This window comes from Astatotilapia calliptera, chromosome 23, assembly GCF_900246225.1.
Source record: "Astatotilapia calliptera chromosome 23, fAstCal1.2, whole genome shotgun sequence".
Classification (NCBI taxonomy): Eukaryota; Metazoa; Chordata; class Actinopteri; order Cichliformes; family Cichlidae; genus Astatotilapia; species Astatotilapia calliptera.
This window is the reverse complement of record NC_039323.1, coordinates 39,067,491-39,083,836: the sequence shown is the minus strand read 5'-3', so window position 1 is coordinate 39,083,836 and position 16,346 is coordinate 39,067,491. Positions and strand designations below refer to the sequence as shown.

Sequence of the window (16,346 nt, the reverse complement as noted above, 5' to 3'; positions counted from 1 at the left end):
ATTATGCAAATGAGAGCAATTGTTCTACCGGAAATATCAAAAAAGATTGCCAAAATGTGTTAGTTACTGATTATTCAAAATATAAAACTGGTTTGCCCTTGTTTTTAGCAAAGTTGTGTTAAATAAAAAAAATATAGAAAATTATAATGTATTTATTTAAGTGGGTTTAAAGATTTAGAACCATCAATATGTGAACTGTGAATATACATATATGATTGGGTAAATCAGCTATTTATTTTGATTGAGGACTGAGTTGAAAAACAACTTACCCAGATCTGTGTCCAGTCTATTTATTATGTGCACCACACAATAAAAGTAAATTATACATTACAGCTGAAACTACATTCAAACAATGCACAAATCACAGTTTCAGGATAAAACAAAGCTTTCTCTTTTTGCCTTTGACAATTTGTTAATATTAATACAACAAACCATCTGCAAAACCTTTTAGCCAAATAAAAGTCATGGGACAGTTAAGATTCTGTGATGCGTCTGAGGGAATTGAATTTCATGTCATTACTGCCGACTCCTTTGAAGTCCCTGTACTCTCCTGGCTTCAGAAAAAACATCCGGCCCTCATAATTTGGTTGTTCAAACATCAACCAGTAGCCCTCCATCACCTTGCAGGACTGCATGCTCGACATGTGATAGTTATCCTGGATGGAGTTGCAGTCATCTGTCAGTTCGTGCATCTGGCCTTCAAAGTTTGGTCTTTCATAGATCCTCATATTAAAAAGTCCCTTGTGCTGTAAAAGTTATAAAAAGTATATATTTTAAAGGAATGAAATCATAGTTTTGCAGTTGAAAACAAATGTACCCAGCTAATGCTAATGCAGAGGTACCGAAAAATTGCTTTAGGCCTGGAAAGGAAATGGGAATAAGCTATATGCTAACTTTTGTTGAAGAATGTGTGTGCTGCTGTGTCACGTGGGAATCTTAATAGTAGTTCTGGAAAGTTGTCTTTTGAAAAATGTAAGTCCTTAAGCTCTTGCTAGGTAGCATGCTAACAGGTAGCAGATCTTATAGGCTAGATATATAAGATCTATACATAAAACAGCTTTGATACAAAATGTTCATTCATGACTAATAAGTGTAACAAAAACGATCAATTTTTTAGCTCAAGTTTAGACTGTTTGGTTACTTTATGCACTTTTTCTATGGTTTTAAGGACTGTGGTAGGCTACATTCACATTTGTGGCAAATTGCTTTATAGAAACATAAATTATGTTTCTGGAAAGAGAGATAAAAAAGAGATAAAAATGCGTGATAGAAGCTATATGCTGGACATATATAGAACACATATCCTCTGCTTCAGACAACGAAGTTGAGCTTCTCATCTAATGGGTTACACATGAATTCAACAAACTGATCCTTTACATTGCTGACTGTCCTCGTCTTTACAAATGATTATATTATATTTACCGCAGGGACAATGCGGCAGGACTGAATGCAGTCGTTGAAGCCAAAGGTATTCGTGCATTCGGGATATTCTCCCCTGGTCAGGAGGTACTGCTGGCCCATGAAGTCGGGCTGGTTATAGACTATGAATGTCCCGCTCTCCACCCTGCAGGAGTTGCATTGGCTCAAGTGAGAGGCAATCTCAGAGCAGTCGCTGACGCACTCAAAAGAGCGGCCTTGGAAGTTACTCTCCTCGAAGAAGATGATCTAGAGAAAAAGACACAAATTGTGTTTGTGTGAGACTATTTCCAGAGAAAGTGTTCAGAGTGTCTGAGATTATCGTAAGAGTAAGTCATATCAGACAGTGCTGCACGGCAGAAGTTACAGAATAAAAATACTATTGAGTTTGACACAGTATATATAGAGTTCAATGTCCTACACCAGCTGCTGCAGGGATCTGTACCCTGCATTACCTTTCCACTCATGGTCGCACGATTTGATTTCTGTTGTTTTTCTCACTGGCGCGCTGCCTTTTATGCATCATGTGACATCCAAAGAATCTGCCTCAATTGTACGGAATGACTGAGTCAGCTCATCAGTATGGAAGTCTCTACTGTACTACACATCAAACTATGAACACTGCAATTACTGAGATTTAACTTGTGCAGATTTAATGGCGGCAAAGCAAACATCTTTTTCATTATAGGACATTTATATTTGTAGAGCATTGAATAATAGTGTTTAAAGATGAAAAAAAGCTTTGATTTTCGGATAAATATACAATATTTGAAAGACGAAATGGTGCAGTTCTCAACTCACTTGACGCTGCATTTTTTAATTTCTTTTTTTTCCACACCATAAACAGGACAGACTTTGCATTTAGTTTTATGGCAAGACTGAAACAATAGAATCCATCCACTCTTTTAACTGCCTATTCAATCCAGGGTGACTGTTCACTGAAAGTGTGAGCACTTATGCAAAAGCAGAGATTTTGATAGGTCGCTGGTCTGGAGCATTCAGGTGTGTGTTAACACAATGCCACCGTTTCCCAGGAGTGGACCCAAATTCACCCCCAGGTCAGACCGTGCAATGCTCAGAGAAACTGCAAAAAGCCAAGCAGCTACATCTCAGACTCTACAGGCTTCGGTTAGCATGTCAAATGTAAAGTTCAATTAGACAAACGCTGAACAAGTATGGCTTAAGCATCTCCCAAAGTGGAAATGTTTAAGCCATAATGCACACATGTGACAAAAACCAAACATAGTATATCAGCACAAACATCTCAAACCAACAGTCAAGATTTGGGTGTTTTGCAGCTACAGGAACTGGCCAACTTGCAGTCACTGAATTGAAAGCATTTCAGTCAAAGGTGAGCTCATGTGTCTGACAGCTAAAACTGTCAAAGTTCATTAGCCTTCATGTATTAACAGTGCATATGCACAGGTGTGAGTGTAAATCATCAGTGATTTATCAGGACTGAACCTTTTTAATTTAAATATCTGGTATTCTTTATCTAATTTTATCTTTATTAAAAATAGCGTCTATCATTACTGGATGCATCTCTTACCCTTGTATTTCTTAGCTTTATCTGACTGATGTTGGCAAATCTGATTTTTTTTTTTTTTGTCTCTGCAACTGACAGCTCACATGCTCACGTGCTCTCCCTCCTCCTCCTTTCTTCTTATTTTTCTTGTAAATTATTTTGTCTTTATTCATGTTAACTTTGAATCCAAAGGTTTTTCATTTTTTCATTGTTGTATGTTTTCACTTGAGCCACGTTGACTGTCTCAGGGAAACAATCATCACCATCCCTGCTATTTCAACCCAAACCCAGTGTTTTCTATTTATTCATAAATGATCATCACTCCTATGGAAACACTTTGGAAAGATTTCCCATTTCTGTATTACTCATTGGACCTCTGAACCATTGGACCATTGGACACTAATATTTTAGGTTTCTCTCCCTTCCCTCCTACATCATAGTCACCACTCTCTTCACTTCATCTCCAGGTAAACTCATAGTCACCAGTGCATATGTGTCCTAAATCTGACAGTAATTTTACATGGAAACTCTTTTTTGCACAGGATTTAACATATTAGTACACGAGGACCAGCGATCTGAAGCACACCCCTAAATGTACAAAGGAATGACTGAAAAAGAAAAGAATGCAGGTGTTGCAAGACCCAAAGTTCAGACCTTAACCTGATGAAAATGTTGTGGTGTGACACTGAGAGAACGATGCGTAACCAAATGCATAAACAAAGGAACTAAAGCAACACTAAAAAGAAGAGTGGGCCACAATTCCTCCACAATGATGCCAGAGACTGATAAAGTCATACATTAATTAATTCAAGTTATTGCCGCTGAATCATGGGGTGTACTTCATTTTTAAAATGATTGTATAGAGTCCTGTGGAATGTTTATTTTTCTCATAGCTGTAATAATATTTTGATTGATATGTTGATTATAGCCAATACGGAGCATTAAAGTAGCTCGGTGATGCTGTGATGTGCTGTATTACAAATGGCGTTTACATTAGACCATCATGGTCATTTTTGTATGTTATCTTTGTGTCCATGTCAATTATCTATAACTGAGATAACAACAGAGCAACAGCGGCGCTTTGCTACATAAGTATTTAAGTAGAAACTGTTTAAGTGATGATGCTGAATCGAGGGATCCAACCTCTAACTCAGGGGTGTTGAACTCCAGGTCTCGAGGGCCGGTGTCCTGCAGGTTTTAGATGTGATCCATCACAGCTGATTTAAATGACTAAATTACCTCCTCAACATGTCCTGAAGTTCTCCAGAGACCTGGTAATGAACTAATCATTTGATTCAGGTGTGTTGACCCAGGGTGAGATCTAAAACCTGCAGGACACCGGCCCTCGAGGCCTGGAGTTCGACACCCCTGCTCTAACACAGCTGGTGTGAAAGTTGTGATGGCATTTAGTATTTTGTTGAATGTGCACAAACGCCATGGGAAATATTCCTGATTAAGGCTGTAAGGTTATGATAAACTTAGAAGTTTATCTTAAAGGATATAAAGCATGACGTTTGCATCTTTGACTCCACACATGAAGCGAAAGAGATACTTCAAAAATATTTCATTTTTTTTATTTTTCTCCCAGAGTTTCTTGTGAACGGACAGACAATCAGCACATTTCCATGATGCGTCTGATGGAGCTGATTTTCATTATGTTGCTCACTCCCATGTCTCTGAGGTTCCTGTACTCTCCTGGCCTCACGTATATCATGCGCCCTCTGAAATTGGGCTGTTCGAACATCAGCCAGTGGCCGTCCAGCACGTTGCAGGACTGGCAGTCAGACATATAAAATTGTTCCTGGAGGGACTCGCAGTCATCCATCAGCTCGTGCATCTGGCCTCCAAAGTTCTCTCTTTCATAGATCCTCATCCTGAACTGTCCCCTGTGCTAATGGAGCGGGGGAAAAAGACACGAATCATGAGAAATGTAGTCTGTCCCAGGTCCAGCTGACCTAGCAGCTACCTCTTTGGACTTTGGAGTGTCTGTGCAATCCCCACATGAAATGGTACAGACCATCTACAACCACCAAAATGTCTTACCATGGGGATCATGCGACAGGAGCGAATGGTATCCATCATCGTCATGCCTCCCATGCGCTGGAAATCAGAGTACTCTCCTCTCCTCAAGAAGACCTGATTACCCATGAAGTTGGGGTGGTCGTACACCACAAAGCACCCACTGTCCACTCTGCAGGAGTTGCAGCGGTTCAGGTGCATGTGGATGTCGGAGCAGTCACTGCTGCACTCATAGGAGCGACCCTGGAAGTTCCTCTCCTCATAAAAAATGATCTGCAAAAAATAAACAGGAAAGAGGTGGTAAGCTGACAGCGCCACAGAGTAGTGATTTAATATTTGGATGGACTTGCTTTGCATTTCTAACCCTCTTGCGATGTTTCCACAAGTCTTAATTGTTCAGTATTGTCAGATTTTTCTTTAGCACTATACAAGCAAATGAGAAGTATTACCCTGCCCATGGTGACGGTTTGGTTTTTTTTCCAACTGATGCCAACCCGTGCCACTTTTATATACAGTATGAGCCCGAGACCACCTTCCTCACCTTTGTGTGAAACAATCCTGACTCATCATGAGGTTCACGTGGCACAGCAATCACATTTCACAGTATACCTCAATAGAGTTTGTTTAATACTGTTATTGTTACCACAACATTCAGTCTCATCTACAGATCTGATGTTCATACTACATAGATTTTTACAGAAGAGAGATGAATGCAATAGTAGAAGTTGCTGGAAGGGAGCATAAATCCCAAATTTCTATCACAATACCTATTTGCAGAATCGGACATGCAGTCTGCCACGCTATAGTGCTGCTGTGCCACAATATAGAGTGATGACTCAAAGGTTTCAGCACAAGCTGTGCAATGTATAAAAAGGGAAAAGGGTCGATGTTGATGAGATGTATCTGAGATAACCATGACCATGGGGAGGGTAAGTGAAACTTAGCCAATAACAGTAGGAAGTTTTAAAGTCAAACTTCACAAGTTCATAATAACAAATATGCAAAATAGCTGTTTACAGGTTGCTTATTTATATATACTTCACTTGTTTTTCTCTTTTGCAGATCATTTTCTATGAAGACCGGAACTTCCAGGGTCGCTCCTATGAAACCAGCAGTGACTGCCCAGAGCTGACGTCCTACCTTAGCAGGTGTAACTCCTGCAGGGTGGAGAGTGGCCTCTTCATGGTCTATGAGAAGTCCAACTTCATGGGCCATCAGATGCTGGTGAGGAGAGGAGAATACCCAGACAACCAGCGCCTGATGGGAATGAGCATGAGCGACTGCATAAGATCCAGTCGCATAATCCCCACGGTAGGTGGATGACATTGAGCTGCATTCGGGGCCCAGCCACAACAGAATGGACAAGACAGAGACCTTTTAAATATGTAAAGATGTAGAAGGCCAGTGACAATAAAAGCTAAAAAGAAACAGCCATCTGGTCAACATTTGTCTGAGCACAAAGGCTGCCCTCCTGCATGCAGGAGAAAAATTGTAATTAATTGTGAAATATATTGAAATAAAAATTGAGCCTAGCTGTTCAGTCCTATCTTTCTGCATGTATAATATTTTAAATTTAGGATTCGCTCACTAGAAGTCATCCATATCTCCCAGCCTTCTTTAACCATCCTCTGGTGTAATCACCTGTCCTAAATGAAAGAGAACAAAACCTCCAGATCCCATGGATATGGCGATATAAAATGAAGCAGCAAAAGTTTTCATAAACGTGGAAGAAGATGAATGGAGGGAAACATTAAAATATAGTTTTAAAAATTCTATTTATGCTAATTTTATATTTAATTTTTTTAATAATATTGCTACTTTATGTTGTCCAAGATGTAGTTTTAGATTTACATTCTCAGCTAAAGATAAGTTTTATAGACTTACAGGCCACAGTCATTCTGCTTCTTCATCCACAGCACCGAGGCCCCTTCCGAATGAGGATCTACGAGAGGGAGAACTTCGGAGGCCAGATGTACGAGCTGAGCGACGACTGCGACAACATAATGGATCGTTTTCACATGTCTGACTGTCAGTCCTGCAACGTGATGGACGGTCACTGGCTGATGTTCGAGCAGCCCGGCTTCAGAGGCAGGATGCTGTACCTCAGGCCAGGAGAGTACAGGAACCTCAGAGAGATGGGGAGCAACATCACAAAGTTCAGCTCCATCAGGCGCATTATGGACTCCTGTTAACTCAAAATGACACACTCCAAATGTACTGTGAATAATAATAAAGCAAGCTGAAATCCCATCCAGACACACCCCTGGTTTTTCTAATGTAAATACTGATAAGTCAAAATTCAGTTGTAAGTAATATGTTAGAAAGTTTCGAAGATTAACTGCATTTACAGATGCTTCAAAGTTCTGTATTTGAGAGAGGATTTACTATTAGGAAATACATCCCAAACAGAAATAATAAGGAATTCTGAATACTGAGAGAGTTCGGTTTTATTTTATCAGTAAATTTCAGAACTAGAAGCTCATAAGACTTCTATTTGTATCTAAAACTCAAAGACTTTAGGAAGAAGGGAAACTGTAAAGCATAAGTAAGTGAAGTTTATTTATATAGCACTATTCACAGACATTAAAGTCACAAAGTGCTGTGTATAAATTAAAAGACGATATGAACAGAGAACCGTGTTGAAACAATCAAAAGATGTGAAAGTGTAGTGGGTTTGTAATGAGCAAACCATGCTGAATGCCAAACAAGAACGAACAAAACTTCCCCCCAAGCTTATACCAAGACTGAGAACCCAAGAAGAAGAAAAATAAAAAACAATCCAAGGAGATAAAATCAAAAGGACTCATTCGGTGGACTTTTAAGGATTCACCTCTTTATTTTTAGACGGTTTAGGAAAAGAAAGATGAAGGACATCAGTTGTTTGAAAAGGTTGTCACCCTCTTTTATGCCCGTGTGATCCATTAAGTGTGTGCCTTAAAACTGAAGCACTTGGAGTAAATAGAAAGTAGAAACAATATGAGGCACAAGTGCTCATATTGTGTATTTTGGAGGTGACATGGCCAAATTGGCTAAGGCCACTTGTGGAGTGCAGAGTCCCCCCCTGTGTCCATCTTAAATATTTATTGAGTAGATTGTACATTATAGTATAGTATAGTTGATCAATTTCTTGCATGTATTGATGTTTAATTACTTTAAAGCTGTTACATATATAGTCTGAAGGTTCCTAATGGACTTAACCAAATCATCACTAAATAAAAGGTCTATCCTGTTTAATGAAACTAGACAGAAAGATGTAATATTCTACAGTTTCACATAATGTAAACACTCTAAATTGCACAGAACAGGTCTTAATGTATGCATTTTATATTTGCAACAGTAGTCCAAAAGACATTTTGAGTCTATCTGCATATATTTAAACCAGTAAATACTACATGAGGCGGGGTTTTTGTTTCATGTAGGATCAGAAATAGAAAATAAAAGCCTAAAAATGCCATTTTAGTTACATGTTCACATAGGTTTTTTGCAGTAATACCTCAATTTTCAATAATACCTTCACTTTTTTGTTTTTTGTTTTAAAGGGAGTTACTATTAAACAGTGTTAAATGATTTCTGTCCCTCACAGTCTAACACTGATCCTCTGCCTTCACTGTTCCAGCATGTGTTTGATACAGAGCCATCATCAGGCCAGAACAAAGGCAAATCAAACAGCTCCAAGCTATTTTGCTGATATGTAAATCTACCTCATTTGGGTATCAAAGACTTGCCACACTCTGCACATTTTGTTTATCGTTAAATACTTTGATGGGGCTGCAGCAAAGAATGAGGTCTACAGTGCATCCAAATGGGGAAGGTAAGCTAAGACCTGTTGCGATCAGTGTGCGTTTAAAGACTCTTCCTCCTCTTGGGTTTATTAAAAGTGTACGTTTTCCACAGATCACATTTTTTGAGGAGAAGAAATTCCAGGGTCGCTGCTACAACTGCAGCAGCGACTGCGCTGACCTGCACACATACTTCAACCGCTGCAGCTCCATCCGAGTGGAGAGCGGCGTGTGGGTCATCTATGAGAAACCCAACTACAAGGGTTTCCAGTACGTCCTCAGCCCAGGGGAGTACGCCGACAACCAGCAGTGGATGGCCTTCAACGACAATGTCAAATCCTGCCGTACCGTCAAAAATGTAAGTTCCCCCCTTTTTTTCCCAAGTTCCTTCAACCACAAAATCCAACAGAGGTTTCACATAGACTGCTTCTGGAAATGTGTTTGTGCAGTCCCTGCAGGACAGCATTGTACAAGGGCACCAGTCCAGGCTGGGTGCTCACTGTTAAGCCAGCAGACTAAACAAGTAGACAATAGGAAGCACAACTGGCAGCAACTTTTAGCTTTTTCTTAAAGAAAAAAAAAAGATTAATGTATGTAAGAAATGTAATTTCTTTCTGTTTGATGGAACATTTTAGCCTCTTTAAGCTCATTGTTTTGATTTAATCAGTCTGTGCTTTAAACCAGTCTAATTGACAGTGCAATAGCAGCCAAAGACCAGCTTTTGAAGAGATTACATAATAAAAATGTAAGCCCATGTGAGCTGATAGCCTAGAGTGAAACCCTGCACATGTATTTTTTATCTTTGGGAGGAATTTCCAGGATTTTTCATAACACTAGCCATAAAATGAAAACGCTGCTCCAAAGTTCTGCACCGAGTACACTGTGCTTTGCTTGTGTTTGCAGGTCTACGGTAGTGCGTGGAAGCTGAGGCTGTACGAGAGGCCGGACTTTGGTGGGCAGATGGTGGAGTGCTCTGATGACTGCCCATCGGTTTATGATACCTACAAGATGCGCGAGGCCTACTCCTGTGTGGTGACAGATGGTGCCTGGGTATTCTACGACCTCCCCAACTACCGTGGGCACCAGTACCTCCTGGAGCGGGGCGAGTACCGGCAGCACGGCGACTGGGGGGCATCTTCACCTGGCGTCGGCTCTTTCCGCAGGATCACAGAGTTTTGATTAACAGTCATAATGAAAAAGTGATGCACATGACAATCAATAAATGACTTATAAATGACTCAAGCAAACTGACTTTGTCCTTGTGGATTTCATCAAATGTGCCTCAAGCTCGATTTGGAAGAATGAATACATTAATAAAAACCAAGTAGAACTATTAAATCACGTTATTTTAAAGATGTGAAGACTTTTTGTGTGGCAGTTTCACAAAGTTCAGGAATCTGCAATAGACTCCTCCTTTGTTAGACCTCTGGTGTAAATACAACACTACAACTCCATGCCATGCCATATATATATGTCATGTACGTGTATGTATATAAATACATATATTATAAAAGAAAACTCTGCACTTGTATTAACGGGCTGAGCATCCTGATCTTAGTTTAAGCAGGAAATCATATCTCTCTCAGGTGGGAAAGAAGCAGGAGAACCGAGCAACTATGACAAAGTACAAAGAAACCAGTAGTTTCACTGCTGAAGGTAATTCAGTACTGATGATTTAATGTTGGATACCTTTAAATGATGAATTGTATCATTACTAGAAGGGCAATACTTAAAACATTGTTATTGTTATTTTAAGAATCTGGATCGTTCTTCAGTAACAACAGCGATCTTGTGGTGGCAGATTTAAAGGTGAAGATCATCGTGTGGGAGTTCACCCTCTGGGGAGCATGAATGTTCATATAAGCTGTGGCAATCTGCTTGTTACATTTAAAAGAAAAATCTGCCTTGATGATTCAATAAAGGAAAGGAAGTTTATCAAAATGACATTTGTTTGTGTGGAAATGACTAAGTGTGGAGTTAAGGTTCTGATGAATAACAGGGTGGGAACAGGAGATCACCTTTTGTTTGTGTTGGTTCCTTTTAAATGCAATCCTGCTTGTTTCCTAAACATTACCTAACCTTCACCACAGTGTCGTGCTGAAGACCATCACTTGTGTCCTCATGCATTGTTTCAAATGGGAGTTTTTCCCTGCATCATGAACAGTGCATGGAATCAGCTTATTTACCATGGAAAGGAACGCTAGGGGTAAATGATCGATCAAATTACTGCTTACTTGTTATAATATGGATTAGTTATAAAATGTGTATAAATATCTCCAGCAGAGTCTCTGGTGCCTTCCTGCTGTGTCACTGACTCAGCTCAAAACGTTTCATATCAAACCAACTGTCCTGCAGTGCCCTTGTTTTTGTCAGCACGCTCTGCTGCATCCAGTGGCTTTGGGATGCTTTGCACTGTGCATTTGCATTGTTTAGGGAAACAGGATTCACTGCTTCAGAACAATGTGATAAGCCTGGATAAATATTTGAATCAGTGATTGAATAATCCAGTTCACAGAAAGCAAGCCATGTGCTTAGTTTTATTGTCCTTGTTCTGTATAAAGTGAATATAGGAGGTGGCTGCTTTAATGTTTTATATCACACCAAACCTGTTGATATCGACAATGGAGAAGGTACTGTATGTTTAAGACAGGCACATGTTTGTGGCAATATGATTCATGCTTATACCGTATTTTGAGATGAATGAGTACAAAATGTGTTTGTTTTACCATAACAGCCACTTCCTAGAGTTCAGTGAGTGCAACGTTTCATCAAAACTTGTTTTCTCAGATCATCTTTTACGAGGACAAAAACTTCCAGGGTCAGTCCCACGAGTGTGACAATGATTGCAGTGACCTGCACACCTACTTCCCCCGCTGCAACTCCATCAGAGTGGAGGGAGGATTCTGGGTAGTCTATGAAAGACCAAACTACATGGGCTACCAGTACGTGCTAAGCCCAGGAGAGTATCCAGACTACCAGTATTGGCTAGGTATCAACGATTCCATCAGGTCCTGTCGAATTATTCGAAATGTAGGTGACTATGTGTGTGAATGGTGTATAATCAATTCACAATATAATACAGAAACCAACAATGCAGACATTCCCATTCTTTCATTTGTTCCTTCCAGGTGGGGAATTCATGGAAGCTGAAAGTTTGGGAAAAGCCAAACTTTGAAGGTCAGTCGATGGAGATGGCAGACAACTTGCCTGCCTTCCCCGAGAACTGGAAAAGCAACAATGTCCACTCTTGCAAGGTGTTCGAAGGAGCCTGGATCTTCTTTGAGCACCCAAACTACAGGGGGTGCCAGTACCTGCTTGAGAGGGGCAAATACAGGAGGTACGCTGAGTGGGGGGGCATGCAGCCCAGCGTTGGATCCATCCGCCGGGTTAAAGAGCAGTAGCCACTGACAAATCTTTGAAAAAAATAAAAACAAGGAAAATAACTAAACATGCTTAAAATAAAGTCATGATAGAAAATTAAACATTGGTTGTCATTTATTACCCATGATCCTTTTCACTCATTATCCATATTGTGTTACATTTAATCACAACATTTAAAAAAAATCAAATTAAAGCTTTTTTTAGACTTTAAAACTTAATATATAAATAATAAATATTGATTTAAACTGGACAAATAGTGAAATAGTGAAAGTCATTTTAAATCATAGTAAAATAACTACAAGAACTTTAGGTTAAAATTTGCACCAGTATATAAACTCACGTGCACGTTATGCATGCACTTGCATTACACAAAAGAAATATATTAGGTTTTTTTTTATATCTAAGCTTTTTATTAATTATATAAATGAGTATATTTATTAAGAAAAACAGGAGAATACACACAAAATTTTATTATTTAATATTTATAAGATGATGTAATGGTCAATGGTTTATATTTATAAATATTTTATATCTAACTCTAGTAGTGAATAGTGTTCAGGTGGGAAGGCTGTGCATGTGACAATAAGAACAGCTATAATAATAAACAAGAGGATAAGTTACAGTTGACTGGGCAAACAAAACAAAAACAGAAAAATAGAAAAAGAGTATATGTGATGTAATGTAATGTAACATGAAATACAAAACACAATAATACATGCTGAAACAATGTTTCCATAAATATTAAGATAATAGCAGCTATATCCTACTGTATATTACTGTATACTTGTATTCTATTGTACATATTGTATATCTTATTCCTCTGCTCCTCTGTCTCTCTGGCTGCATTGAGCATATGTATGACAAAAGAATTTCCCTCGGGATAAATAAAGTTCTTCTTATCTTCTTATCTTATCTTATATCCTCCTGAGAACCGAGGAAAAAAGAATCTTCCCACTGAACTTTGGAGCTAAAAGAAACCACCCAAACACATGAATATCAATGGAAAGCCCAGGATGTCCTGTATTTAGTACCAAAAATCAATGTCCATTACAGAGGACATAAATGATTAGGCTGGTTCTTTGGAGGATATGGGAGGTGACATGAATGAAGAAGTGATTTTTCAGCAACAATATTTCTATTTTTCTAGAGTTAAACAGCATTCAGTCAAAATTTCTGCATCAACACATATAAAGGCCATGTGCTAAAACAATTGCAGAATCAGCTAATGTGCCGATGTTAATGGAGAGCTCATTTGAATGACAATGATTCCCCTGGCAATGCAGTTCATCAGCCTTTATTTAAAAGTGGACTGCCGGCAATGCAGTGTGTATGAGTGGCTTTAATCTGATTGGGTGAGGAGGAACACGAGGCGATTATGGAGCGCACAGGGAAGGTAAGCGCCACAACTGTGCGACATGATAATGCCGTAATGACCTCACGCTAAGCTGTGGGTGAATTGCTTCTTGCTAAATGGCGTTGAGCTGATGTCCTGTCAAATGTTAGTTTGTTAGTGTGACGAGCGGGCGGGGCTTTTGTCAGATATAACCTGATATAACCTGAAGTGCATGAATGTTCCTGCACAAATAAATAGATGGTAACCCTGACAAAAACCTTAAAGCTGAATTATTTCATTTTTAGCCACTAGGGAGCAGCACAAAAAAGTGAAAGTCCAACATTTGCCCTGCCTTAGTACAACAAACTTATCTATAACTATCTCTAACGTATAATTCAAGTTCTCTGTCAAAAGAGTTATATCAGCGGTGTTGTCCATAGAGATATGGAGAGTTTTGGGGTTTGCTTTACTTGCACAGCTTTTAATTCACACTCTTGCTTGCAGATCTTTTTTTACGAGGACAAGAACTTCCAGGGTCGTTACTTCGAATGCAGCAGTGACTGTCCCGAGCTGAGTTCCCACTTCAGCCGCTGTAACTCTGTTCGGGTGGAGAGTGGAGCCTGGGTCATCTATGAGAGACCCCAGTATATGGGCTACCAGTACGTCCTCTCTAAAGGGGAGTACCCCAACTATCAGAGCTGGAATGGCTTCAATGACACCATTCGCTCCTGTCGCTTCATTAGATATGTAAGTCTCAGGAAGCAACCACAGAACTAGAATACTATGTATACTTTCTTCACTGTAATTTTTTTTGAGAGCAATGCAACGCTGTGAGAAATGTTCTCCTCCTTACAGGATGAACAAATGTGGTCTTAGCTGCTTAAAGTTAAAGGAATTCCTATCAATTATTAACATGTTCTTATTTTTAAATCTTTAAGCCATCCACCAGGCACAGGATCCGCATTTACGAACGTCCAGACTTCAGTGGCCAGATGATAGAGTTTAGCGAAGACATGCCCAACCTGCAGGACCGCTGGCGCTACCGCGACATCCACTCGGCCCACATCCAGGACGGCACCTGGGTCTTCTATGAGCATCCGAGCTACAGGGGGCGCCAGTACCTGCTGGAAAAGGGCGAATACAGACGACACTCGGAGTGGGGAGCTCTTAATCCATCTGTAGGCTCCATTAGACGCGTCGTGGACTTCTAGATCAAAAGCTCACTTGCCTTTTCTTGCTTTCCTCCCGTCGCTTATTCAAATGAGCAAATAAACCCACAGGCATAGACAAACAATGAACTGCTGTGATTTTATTTCTTGTTGTTTTAAACCAACCCAAAAAAACAAAACAAAATAAAACAGGATAAGTTCCACTTTGCGGTGCCCGGCGGGAGTTTTTTTAATTAGCGTGCCAACAGCTGGCGGCTCGTGGTAAAGCCTAGAAATAAAACTGCTGAAAAAAGCCTGCTGGTAATTCAGGAGGGTTCACCAACAGGGGCTAGTGGTATGCCAGCAGCCAGCTATTGTTTATTTGTGCCAGAGGTGGCAGAAATAATACAGCAGAGCAACAATATCCACTGCCCAGCAGGTAGGGTTGCCAACTCCCTGAAAAATAAATAAGGGACACCTCGTGGCCAGGGCCGGGCGACCCAGTTGTCTTCACCCTTCCCAGTTTGGTGAATTTTCTAGCTCTTTTTTTGTGTGTGAAATTATTTTTTTAACCATTTGACTTGAAGTTGATTTAAGTAGATGCATATTCTATTCTTTGTGATATGAACACATGTGAAACAAATGATCATTTAGCCATTTATTTTTAGCTCAAAATGACATTAACACAATAAAACAGGTCTCTTTCTTAAACAGAAGCCTGTCATGCTTAACTTTTGAGAATATAAGTAAATCTTTCTTTAAAAGAACTCTGTCCTGCTTAACTTAAAATAATAGAAAACAATAGAAAGAAAAATATTCTTGTAACAGTGCACATTTAGTGCATTTAGTACAATTGGCTTCAGTTGAGGTATTATTTCAGCTTTTCTAATCAGCTGCTCCTGTTTGTAAACCCGCTTGTTCCCATGATTATGCATCATAACTCATCATCATTATTCATCTATGTATTACTTTTATGTATTAGTCATCTATTTGTTGTAATCATCTATCCTTGCAGTTGTTTATTACACAAAATAAATTATATTATCACACTTCTGGCCACATAGCGCTGATATTCACTGCACATGCCCATATTAACTTTTTCCAGCCAGGTGTTTTCCTTTTCCCATTCTTCCCTTTCTCTGAGGGGAACAAACATTGCTGCTCTAACGCTGGGCTTACACTGTGCGGTTTTAGGCCCATTTTGAGCCGATTTTTGAGTGATCAGACCGATTTTGGCCTTCATCGTGCGTCGTGTAGTATACGTGGGGTAACGAGAAGTGATTAACACCTCACGACCAGCTCCCGATCATCAATCGCTCGTGAGGGTGTCACCACAGGCGCTCACACTGCTCACGCGCAAACGTAAACGTTGGTGTAAAAGATGGAGCAGCACGGCTGTGCAGCGTGTGATCTGGACACAAGCGATGGAGGCACAACTTGTAGAACTTTGGCAAGCTCATCCGAGCCTTTTCGATGTGGCATCACAAAATTATCACGACCACAACAACCGTGAAAATAGTTGGATCTACACTGCTGCTCAATCACAGCTGCCTGATCAATGTTTTTCATTAGCAATTTAGCAAAGTTGATGGTGGTGGTGTGTCTGTGTGAGTGAAAGACAGAGAGAGAGCGCGAGCGACAGATTTTCTGTTATAACCTTCATTTTATGGAGGCACAGTGTGAGCACTCAGGTCGCATCAGAGCATCGGTGAGAGTGTGAGACCTGCATCGTGACCTACCAACTT

At 39.9% G+C, this 16,346-nt stretch overlaps 6 protein-coding genes across 7 annotated transcripts; 4 read left to right on the top strand and 2 right to left on the bottom strand.

Moving 5' to 3' along the window:
- Window positions 1–274: 274 nt before the first annotated feature.
- On the bottom strand, window positions 275–1,924 carry LOC113016016 (gamma-crystallin M2-like). The gene is made up of 3 exons (XM_026158459.1): window positions 1,872–1,924; window positions 1,423–1,665; window positions 275–746 (listed from the first exon to the last, which is right to left on the bottom strand). The coding sequence occupies exons 1-3, from the start codon at window positions 1,881–1,883 to the stop codon at window positions 474–476; spliced, it is 528 nt and encodes a 175-aa protein (XP_026014244.1). The 5' UTR covers window positions 1,884–1,924; the 3' UTR covers window positions 275–473.
- A 2,569-nt stretch (window positions 1,925–4,493) lies between these two features.
- Window positions 4,494–5,433, bottom strand: LOC113016013 (gamma-crystallin M3-like). 2 transcript variants are annotated; one of them, XM_026158455.1, is made up of 3 exons: window positions 5,410–5,433; window positions 4,985–5,233; window positions 4,494–4,832 (listed from the first exon to the last, which is right to left on the bottom strand). In XM_026158455.1, exons 1-3 carry the CDS (start codon window positions 5,416–5,418, stop codon window positions 4,554–4,556), a joined length of 537 nt encoding a protein of 178 aa, XP_026014240.1. In that variant the 5' UTR covers window positions 5,419–5,433; the 3' UTR covers window positions 4,494–4,553. The 2 variants fall into 2 exon arrangements, with proteins under 2 accessions (XP_026014240.1, XP_026014241.1); XM_026158456.1 differs by lacking the exon at window positions 5,410–5,433 and adding an exon at window positions 5,325–5,380.
- Window positions 5,434–5,805: 372 nt separating this feature from the next.
- LOC113016012 (gamma-crystallin M3-like) lies at window positions 5,806–7,210 on the top strand. The gene is made up of 3 exons (XM_026158454.1): window positions 5,806–5,889; window positions 6,023–6,271; window positions 6,877–7,210. Exons 1-3 carry the CDS (start codon window positions 5,875–5,877, stop codon window positions 7,150–7,152), a joined length of 540 nt encoding a protein of 179 aa, XP_026014239.1. The 5' UTR covers window positions 5,806–5,874; the 3' UTR covers window positions 7,153–7,210.
- Window positions 7,211–8,690: 1,480 nt separating this feature from the next.
- LOC113016015 (gamma-crystallin M2-like) lies at window positions 8,691–9,986 on the top strand. The gene is made up of 3 exons (XM_026158458.1): window positions 8,691–8,771; window positions 8,855–9,097; window positions 9,643–9,986. Exons 1-3 carry the CDS (start codon window positions 8,763–8,765, stop codon window positions 9,916–9,918), a joined length of 528 nt encoding a protein of 175 aa, XP_026014243.1. The 5' UTR covers window positions 8,691–8,762; the 3' UTR covers window positions 9,919–9,986.
- A 1,277-nt stretch (window positions 9,987–11,263) lies between these two features.
- LOC113016010 (gamma-crystallin S-1-like) lies at window positions 11,264–12,240 on the top strand. Its single transcript, XM_026158451.1, has 3 exons — window positions 11,264–11,369; window positions 11,527–11,769; window positions 11,868–12,240. The coding sequence occupies exons 1-3, from the start codon at window positions 11,325–11,327 to the stop codon at window positions 12,138–12,140; spliced, it is 561 nt and encodes a 186-aa protein (XP_026014236.1). The 5' UTR covers window positions 11,264–11,324; the 3' UTR covers window positions 12,141–12,240.
- Window positions 12,241–13,431: 1,191 nt separating this feature from the next.
- Window positions 13,432–14,751, top strand: LOC113016014 (gamma-crystallin M2-like). Its single transcript, XM_026158457.1, has 3 exons — window positions 13,432–13,513; window positions 13,958–14,200; window positions 14,392–14,751. The coding sequence occupies exons 1-3, from the start codon at window positions 13,496–13,498 to the stop codon at window positions 14,662–14,664; spliced, it is 534 nt and encodes a 177-aa protein (XP_026014242.1). The 5' UTR covers window positions 13,432–13,495; the 3' UTR covers window positions 14,665–14,751.
- Window positions 14,752–16,346: the final 1,595 nt, after the last annotated feature.

What these genes read in the sequence shown, in the direction of transcription:
- LOC113016016 (XM_026158459.1), bottom strand. An exon ending in CCTGCCGCATTGTCCCTGCG is followed by an intron (nt 747 to 1,422) that starts GTAAATATAATA and finishes TAACTTTTACAG; the next exon opens with CACAAGGGACTTTTTAATAT.
- LOC113016013 (XM_026158455.1), bottom strand. An exon ending in CCTGTCGCATGATCCCCATG is followed by an intron (nt 4,833 to 4,984) that starts GTAAGACATTTT and finishes CCGCTCCATTAG; the next exon opens with CACAGGGGACAGTTCAGGAT.
- LOC113016012 (XM_026158454.1), top strand. An exon ending in CCAGTCGCATAATCCCCACG is followed by an intron (nt 6,272 to 6,876) that starts GTAGGTGGATGA and finishes CTTCATCCACAG; the next exon opens with CACCGAGGCCCCTTCCGAAT.
- LOC113016015 (XM_026158458.1), top strand. An exon ending in CCTGCCGTACCGTCAAAAAT is followed by an intron (nt 9,098 to 9,642) that starts GTAAGTTCCCCC and finishes TTGTGTTTGCAG; the next exon opens with GTCTACGGTAGTGCGTGGAA.
- LOC113016010 (XM_026158451.1), top strand. Translation starts at nt 11,325, where the DNA reads ATGTTTTATATCACACCAAACCTGTTGATATCGACAATGGAGAAG. An exon ending in TGATATCGACAATGGAGAAG is followed by an intron (nt 11,370 to 11,526) that starts GTACTGTATGTT and finishes TTGTTTTCTCAG; the next exon opens with ATCATCTTTTACGAGGACAA. An exon ending in CCTGTCGAATTATTCGAAAT is followed by an intron (nt 11,770 to 11,867) that starts GTAGGTGACTAT and finishes TGTTCCTTCCAG; the next exon opens with GTGGGGAATTCATGGAAGCT.
- LOC113016014 (XM_026158457.1), top strand. An exon ending in CCTGTCGCTTCATTAGATAT is followed by an intron (nt 14,201 to 14,391) that starts GTAAGTCTCAGG and finishes TAAATCTTTAAG; the next exon opens with CCATCCACCAGGCACAGGAT.